Source organism: Chrysochloris asiatica, unplaced genomic scaffold (genome assembly GCF_000296735.1).
Source record: "Chrysochloris asiatica unplaced genomic scaffold, ChrAsi1.0 scaffold00075, whole genome shotgun sequence".
NCBI classification, from domain to species: Eukaryota; Metazoa; Chordata; class Mammalia; order Afrosoricida; family Chrysochloridae; genus Chrysochloris; species Chrysochloris asiatica.
This window is the reverse complement of record NW_006408593.1, coordinates 8,299,860-8,308,509: the sequence shown is the minus strand read 5'-3', so window position 1 is coordinate 8,308,509 and position 8,650 is coordinate 8,299,860. Positions and strand designations below refer to the sequence as shown.

At 44.9% G+C, this 8,650-nt stretch overlaps 1 protein-coding gene across 2 annotated transcripts in view; it reads right to left on the bottom strand.

The window, feature by feature from the left end:
- Positions 1-3,984: 3,984 nt before the first annotated feature.
- Positions 3,985-8,650, bottom strand: part of TTC17 (tetratricopeptide repeat domain 17) — a 141,632-nt gene continuing 136,966 nt past the window's right edge. The window contains exon 25 of one of the 2 annotated variants that reach the window (XM_006865028.1): positions 3,985-5,151. In XM_006865028.1, the coding sequence (XP_006865090.1) occupies positions 5,020-5,151 (132 nt within the window). In that variant the 3' untranslated portion in view covers positions 3,985-5,019. The remainder of the gene's footprint in view (positions 5,152-8,650) is intronic. The other variant, XM_006865029.1, reaches the window with a different exon arrangement.

Sequence of the window (8,650 nt, the reverse complement as noted above, 5' to 3'; positions counted from 1 at the left end):
TTGTCTTGAGGAAAGAAGAGTGAAGAAAATAAAAGCCACATGGAAACAATTAGTCTGATGGATTAATAGACCACATGAATAAGCCTCTATGACCTTGTGACCAGAAGAACTAGATGGTGCCCAGCTTCCACTACCAACTGCTCCGAAAAGGAGCACATGAGAAGGTCCTGGATGGGGGGGAGAACAATGCAGAACAAAACTTAAAATACACATGAAAACATACCAGGCTTACTGGTTAGACAAAAACTGATGGAACCCCTGAAATGCTGGCCCTTAGTCACCCTTCAGGTCTGGAAATGGCTCAATTTTCAATCAGACGATAGGTCTACAAGGGGGACAGTCACACCAGGGAGGTGCACCTTAGAATGCTCAACCCTTTGAGAACAAAAGGGCAGCGTTTACCCAAGGGCACAGTTCAGAGGGTTAGGAAAGGAGGGATGGAAACAGAAGACATAGGGAGGGGCTGAGGCTAAGATGTCATCGCTGTCGGTCTGATTGATTGATTGATTGACAGAGACCGGGAGCCCTGGTCCTGCATCACATTGCTATACTGTTCAGTGTGACTTGAGACACCGGATGGCAGGACTTCCCACCAGGTAGGACAGCAGGTCACCCTACAACAGGAACAACCCAGGCCCGCCTTCTGGACAAGCAGAGCTGCTTGGTCTCCAGATCCTTGGTCTTTGCATTTCTGGCATGGGTGCAGTTCCACAGACAAGAGATATTCACCAGAGTGTGGTCACTGACCATCTGAGCAGTGCCCAGCCTGCTGTGTTCAAGTCCACTGTGCTTCCAGCAGCTGAGGCCAGCATGTGGTGGTGGCCAGGCTAGATGACCTTGTCAGTTAGGTCTCGGTGCTCTCTGTGGTCCATGATCTTTGGTGTTGCCTGCTGCACCATGGGTATGTGGCTGGTACACTCACCAACAAGATGGACCCTGCACTCCGAAATGTGTATGATGGGATGCCTGAGCCCTGGTGTCGATGGGAAGCTGCGCCTATGGTGAGGCTATTAACCACTACTGGTACTCTTTGGTGAGGCACTGTGACCGTACTGTGTCTGTGGACATCTATGTCCCAGGCTGCCCGCCCATGGCCGAGGCACTGCTCTGAGGCATCCTGTAGCCACAGAGGAAGATCAAATGGCTGAGGCTCAAAATCTGGTACACAGGGAGTGTGATACAGTGAGTGTCCACACTGACCGTCCATGTCATCCTCCTGACAGTGTTAATAAACCCAGTCCACCGCCTTCCCAAACCAAAACACAGGGAGGAAGTGGGATAAGTGAGGTTACATTGTGGGGCTTCAGTCAATGAGATGAAACAAAATGTGCATGAATTGTGGAATGGAAAACTGATGTGCTTTGTAACCTTCACCCAATTCACAGTAATGATAATAATGACAATAAAACAACCAACAAAACCCAACTGCTACAACACAGTGACAATAGCTCCCACTCAACAGTGTTTGGATGTGCTTTTCTACTTTTTACCCTTTAGCTCCTTTGATTCCCACAACTGGCCTGTGAAGAGCAATTTGGATCCTGATTTTCTTTCTTTCACTGAGAAATTCAGCTCAGAGCTGTGACTTTCTCAAGTTCTCACAACTCTGGATGTGAAGTCAGGTTTGTGGAACCCATTCTGGTGCTCGATGAAGCACAGACAGCCTATCACAAAGGGAGTCACCACATGGACCATCTGCCATCGTGGGCCCAAAGTGCTGGGCAGAGTGTGTCCTGAAAGTCCTTCCTTAGGCCCCTCCTCTGCGAATGTGGAACAGAGGAGACACAAGGTACAGCCCCTTATACTGGACACTGTCTCTAGTTCCCCTCCCTGCAAGTCGGGTGCCTGAGCCTTGGGCTACTGGCAGTCAGACCCTGAGTCCATTTGCTGTTGAGTTCTGGCAAGTTGGTTCTGACTCATGGCGACCCTGTACAGGGTTTCTGAGGCTTTAACTCTTCCGGAGCAGAAATCCTCTTTTCTCGTGCTTGAACTGCGGACCCATTGTTTGTAGTCTGGTGCTTATTGTACAGAGCCACCACGCTCCCATTGAGCCCATGAGCCCTGTAATGTTCTGGGGTGGCAACACCACGACAGGGAAGCTACCAGACAGGGATGGGGCAAATAGCTGGCCAGGGCCCGATAGAGCCGTGTCAGTGCTACTGGTCCCCCAAGAGACAGAACCGCAGTCTGTCACCAGGCCGTGGCTGGCAGCTCCCCACCATCCCTCATCTGACTGAGGCTGGATACAACGCTGGAAGCAATTCCTAACCATTCCAGAGAGAAGGCACCCTCTCACCCTTCCGCTTTCTCAGAGTCTCATTCACACTTACCTCCACCTGCTGCTCCTGCCTAAAACAGGGGTGGTTGGTCTGGCTTCCAAGATATTCTGCCCAGGAAAATGGCCACTCGATTTATGTGAGAAAAGAAAGCTACAGATGTGAGCATCTACAAACACCTGCATGTGAGATCCAGACCAGGGTCAGCAACCGTGATGCTGCGCAGTACCAGGAGCTGCTGTTTTCTTGTGCACAGACTCGCTATGAGTTGGAACTGAGTTAACTGATGGCACCTACACCACCACTAGTTTTATTAATAATCTTACCAAACTTGAACACCCAACAGGAGGATAAACGATGGAACAGTACTCAAGAACAAAAAGTAATGAAGTAATGATTCACACAACAGCATGGATGAATCCGCATCATTACATGAAAGAAATCAGGCTCAAAAAGCTATATATTGTATAATCCTATTCGCGCAACATTATGGAAAAGGAAAAACAAAAGAAAACAAATTATAGGGACAAGCAACAGACCAGTGGCTGCCAAGAGTTAAGGGTGCAGGAGATTCCCTGCCAAGAATATATGTATATTCTTTATATTTAAAGCAGTGACATAGGATCTCAGCTTATTGGGTCCTTGTTTTTTGTTATAAAAATACAAATGATATAGCTGTTGTTTGTACATTGCTGGATTCCCCTTTCTCAGCCCCCTCCCTCATGAATAACCTCACGGAAGTGGGGTGATCGCCAGTCTTCTGTGGGTGATGGGAGTTGGCGCCTTGATTGTTGTGGAAACCACATGACCTTGTGCATTTGTCAAAACACATGAAACTGTACTTCAGTGAGTGAACATCACTGCATGGCAGTGAAAAATATACTTCTGTTTTCAGGAACAATGAAATGCTGAACTGTAGAGTGGTGTGGAGGCAGGAATTACACCCAGACACACACAGTATTTTATAAGAATCCCCCGCCACCTCCCAGCTCACTTTATTCAGTAACAGATGAGTTTGCTGTTCTCAAATACGTCCGATGAAATGGTTTGGAATTCAATGGGCTCTCACTGCACAGAGTACATCTGGCTTCCTACTTGCCTCTTAGGAACGACACAAGTCTGTGTCAGAACCAAGTTGAGTGACCCAGTGTTTGGGTGCCTGATAATATTCAGGAAAAGTCTACAGAAACTCTGTCTTCCATGGAATCCTGTGCCAGAGGGAATGCTCAACTCAAGTCCTAGAACGACTCTCCCCAAGGTTCTCCATGAAGCTGACCTGGAGGAACTTTAGGGTCTTTTGGCTAGTGTTCACCTGAAGGGGGAGTCCTGGTGTGGTGCTATAGGTTAATAGCTAGACTGTAAAGTCATGTGAACCACAGGGACAGTGGTACAAGCTCACCAGCCGCTCCTTGACAGCACTTAACAACAACAGCTGAAGGGACCTGTCTTGGTGGCTTATGTTCTTGCTTTCCAGGGAAGGCCAGCTTTCTGTCAAGCTCTGAACATCTGCTGGCTGCATGTTTCTCAGCCATATGCATCATGAAACCACGGAACCTAGTGATGGTTTGTTCCTCTTACCCTGATGTTGTGGAAAGACAGACGACAGTAATCTCAGATGGGGGAAGATCAGAGCCAGAGCTACAAGCAGGCTTCTGTCTTGTCCACAGTAGTCTTGTTCTAAAGAAAAATGACACTACAGGCCGATTTTGCTCATCAACAACTTTTATTTTTGTTCTCAGTATGTGCCCTTGAAGATTCCAAAATGTCTGGAGTTTCTGATTCTCCTGGGACCAAAGGTAGAAGCATTGTGTGGGAACACTCGACCTTGGCTCATTACTCTCTCCTGAGGAGCTAAGTCAGAAGGCCTCGGAGGGCGGGGGTGGACACTCACAGCTTATTCCAAGATGGGTAACACAGTGAGCAAAGAATTAGGAAAACATAGTCTATAGAGGGCTTCAAATATACATGTTCTCTATATATAAACCTGTTATATAGGATTTCAACTTATTGGTTTCCTTGTGTGTTGGAATTAAAATACAAATGATATAGATGTTGTACACTGCTGTTTTCCCCTTCTCAGCCCCCCTCCCTCCCCAACATAAATAACATGACAAAGGTCAGGTGATCCTAAGAGTTTTTGCTGTTGTAGATATTGCTTTTAAAATTATTTCCCCTATCCTCCCCTGCAAACTACCTCTGAGAGTTTGTAAATAGCAGCATGGAACAGACACGACAGGGGACAAGCATGGAGATCTAATGGGGAGAGTGCAGAACACTGCTTCTCACTGACTGGCACCAGGCGGGCTTTTGCATTTCCATTGACAAGGGAGGCTACGGCAGGAAGCAGAGAATGTGCAAAGCACTTTCAGCCTCGTCCAATGAGGAGGGGGCTGGCTGGACCACTGAGAAAAGCCCTAGAGGCATTGAGGTTTCAGAGACGGAGCACAGCTCCAGAGAGATCTTGGCTCAGTATTTACACAGTATCTTTAAGCTGCACTTTCCTTTTGAGAAATCTTTGTTTCTGAAGACACCTTTTCTGGGGATGGGTAGGGAAAATAAGGAACTTAAAAGCCAAACAAAACAAAAATAAACCAATTCCCACATATTTCAAAGTTCTGTTTGTTGTTACATCTTACTCAGTTATCTTCACACATGTCATTAAGAGTAGATACTGACAATGACTGGCTTTTTTTTTTTTTAAGAGGGTGAGAGAAAGTGAGGGCGAGAAGAGAGGAGGAGCGCATCAGGGAGACCGCCTTCCCTTCTTCAGCATCAAGTGGCACTGGATGGTCTGAATCCGATTCTTCGCTGGGACAAACTCAGGCTGCAGCTTCAGTGTCGACTCATACCAGACCAGTGCTTTCTCAAACTCTTCCTGTGGGGGGACAAGGGACAAATGGGAGAGGGATGTTACTGTTAGGTGCCATCGAGTCGGTTCTGACTCATAGTGACTCTGTATAAGGTTTCCAAGGAGCAGCTGGTGGGCTTGAACTGCTGACCTTGTGGTTTGCAGCTCAGTGCTGATCCTACAGCACCACACCAGGAGTCCTACCAGACTAAATACACAAAGGAACTTCTAAAAGTTGTGGAAAAACAGAGCTGAAAGATACAAATAAAAAAAAGTAAGTTTTATTTCTCACTACCAGCTCCATCAACGTCAGGATACTTTTGTAAGTGTTGACACCAGCTACTTGTTACTGTCGCTGTTGTTAGGTGCCATCGAGTTGGTACCGACTCATAGCGACGCTATGTACAACAGAATGAAACACTGCCCGATCCTGGGCCAACCTCACAATTGTTGCCCCACTTGAGCCCATCAATGCTGCCACTTGGCCAATCCATCTCACTGGGGGTCTTCTTCTTTTTCTCTGACCCTTCACCTTACCAAACATGAGATCCTTCTACAGTGACTGGTCCCTCTTGACAATATGTCCCAAGTATGAGAGACAAAGTTTGGTCATCCTGCTTCCAAGGAGCACTCTGACTGCACAGATCTGATGGTTCTTTTGGCACTTAGTCCCTCCCCAAAGAACGGAGGGTCCTGGGACTCTCACCATGACAGTGTAGTCTTTTCATCATCAGAAAGTGGAACAAAGTGGGTGTACTTTTAAGATTTTTTAAGACTAGGAAAGAAAAAGAAGTCAGAAGGGGTTCCTCTACAGCACTGGCAAAATTGCCCTTGTTTGATGAGAGCCGTGAGCAGGAATACTGGTGGAGTGAACAAGGGCTCTCTGGTGACCACTTGGCTCTCTCAAAACGCTCTCATAATAAGCAGATATTGTTCCTTGCCCCCTCCAAAGTTAACCAGCAAAATACCTGGAGTATCCCCCAAACCTGTTGCCAAGACCTTTTGTTTTGACTGGACCACTTCCACCTTAGAGACCACTGCTTTGATTGTGCTTTGTCTTCAGGATACTGGTAAAGCCATGCTTCGTGTCCTGTGCAATTCTACGAAGAAATGCTTCCAGACCTTGAACCCACTTGTTTACCATTCCCATTGAAAGCTCGGCTCCTGTTGGCAGCTGATCTGGGAACAACAGTTTTGGCACCCAGCAAGTGGAAAATCTGCTCAATTTAAATTTTTAGTCAGAATTCTGTAAGTTGAAAACAACTGAGATGTCTATGGTGTTGGCTGCTGTTTCTGCTGTTAATCGTTGGTCCTCTTCAGGTAGGCACAAACAAGCTGGCCTGCCGCTTCCAACAGTCTCGCCCCTTCTGAAAACATCTGTAAACTGCTGCATTCTTTGGGGCATGAGCCTCACACATTTTTTGTGAAGCATCAGTGACTTCACCATTCTTCCACCTAAGCGTCACCATAAATTAGATGTTCGTTCTTGCTTCAATTTTAGCAGAATTCATGTTTCTCTGATAGTTTCTTCTGAGCTGTTTTCAAAATGATGGCATAACCTTCTCAGTGCCTCCAACTAGATTCTGTTCAGACATGCCATAATAAGTTAATATGAGTTCATTTGGTGGAAAATAAATCGAAATCTGTACCTAGTTTTTTCATACTAAGCATTTTTCTATGAAGACCCCTAACATATTGTGACTTCTTATTTCTCAAAGAGCCATCTGTTCTCAGAGGCTGGTTACCAATCCTGTGGTTTTTCTCAATGGATCTAAATCTTGGAAGAAAACTCTGAAGTCTGGTCCAATATTACAGAGGAAACTATGGGCAGAGCTGAAGAACCAAAGAAAAAGGATAAACTAATTTTTAAAAATGTTTGACCCAACAACAGGAATAATCATAGTAGTAATAAATAAGAACTAAAATTACTGTGAACCTACTGTGTGCCAGGCATTAGGTTAGGTTCTTTAAGAAATAGTTTCTTTAATCCTGACAGAAACTTCTAGAACCAGGCCTAGCAAATGTTCATAACATACACATGGACCTCATCAGCTGGAATACATAGAAATCAAATTGACCACATCTGCAGAAAGAGAAGATGGAAAAGCTCTATATCATCAGTCAAAACAAGGCCATGGCCAGACTGTGGAACAGACCATCCATCAATTACTCATATGCAAGTTCAAACTGAAGCTGAAGAAAATGAAAACCACTTCAACGGGAGCCAAAATATGACCTTGAATATATTCCACCTGAATTTAGAGATCATCAGAAGAACAGATTTGATACATTAAACTCTAAAGACCGAAGACCAGAAGAGTTGTAGGATGACATCAAGAGCATCATACAGGAAGAAAGCAAAAAGTCATTGAGAAGACAAGAAAGAAGGAAAAGGTCAAAACGGATGTCATAAGAGACACTGAAACTGGCTCTCCAGCGTAGAGATGCTAAAGCAAATGGAAGAAATGAGGAGGTCTAAGAGCTGAACAGAAAATTTCAACGATCAGCTCGAGAAGATAACGCCAAATATTACAACAAAATGTGCAAAGATCTGGAATCAGAAAACAAAAAAGAGAAAACTCGCTCAGCATTTCTTAAGCTGGGGAAACTGAAGAAAACATTCAAGTCTCGATGTTCATTATTGAATGATTCTCTGGGCAAATTATTGAATGATGCAGAAAGCATCAAAAGAAGATGGAAGGAATACACAGAGTCACCGTACCAAAAGGAAATGGTTAATGTTCAACTGTCTCAAGACGTAGCAAATGATCAAGAGCCAATGATACAGAAGGAGGAAGTCCAAGGTGCATTGAAGGAATTGGCAAAGAACAAGGCACTAGGACTTGATGGAATCAAAATTGAAATCTTTCAAGAAAGTGAGGTGGCACAGGAGGCACTCACTCATCTCTGTCAAGAAATTTGGAAGACAACTATCTGGCCAACTGACTGAAAGAGTTCCGTATTTGTGCCCATTCCAATGAGAGATGATCCAACAGAATGCGGAAACCATCGGACAATCTCTTAAGATATCCCATGCGAGTAAAGTTTTACTTAAGGTAATACAGAAACGGCTGCAAGCATACATTGACAGAGAACTTCCAGAGGTTCAAGCTGGATTCAGAAGAGGCTGTGGAATGAGAGATATTATTGCTGATGTCTGATGGATCTTGGCTGAAAGCAGAGAATATCAGAAAGATGTTTATCTATGCTTTATTGACTATGAAAAGGCTTTCGAATGTGTGGATCATGACAGGCTATGGACACCCTTGCGAAGTATGAGTATTTTGGAACACTTAATTGTGCTCATGAGGAATCTGTACCTGTACCAAGAGGCAGTTGTTAGAACAGAACATGGGAACACTGAATGGTTTAAAATTAAGAAAGTGTGCAACGAGGATGTATTCTTTCACCATACTTATTCAACCTGTATGCTGAGCATATAATACGAGAAGCTGGGTTCTATGAAGAAAAATGTGGCATCAGGATTGGAGGAAGACTCATTAACAACCTGCGATATGCAGATGAT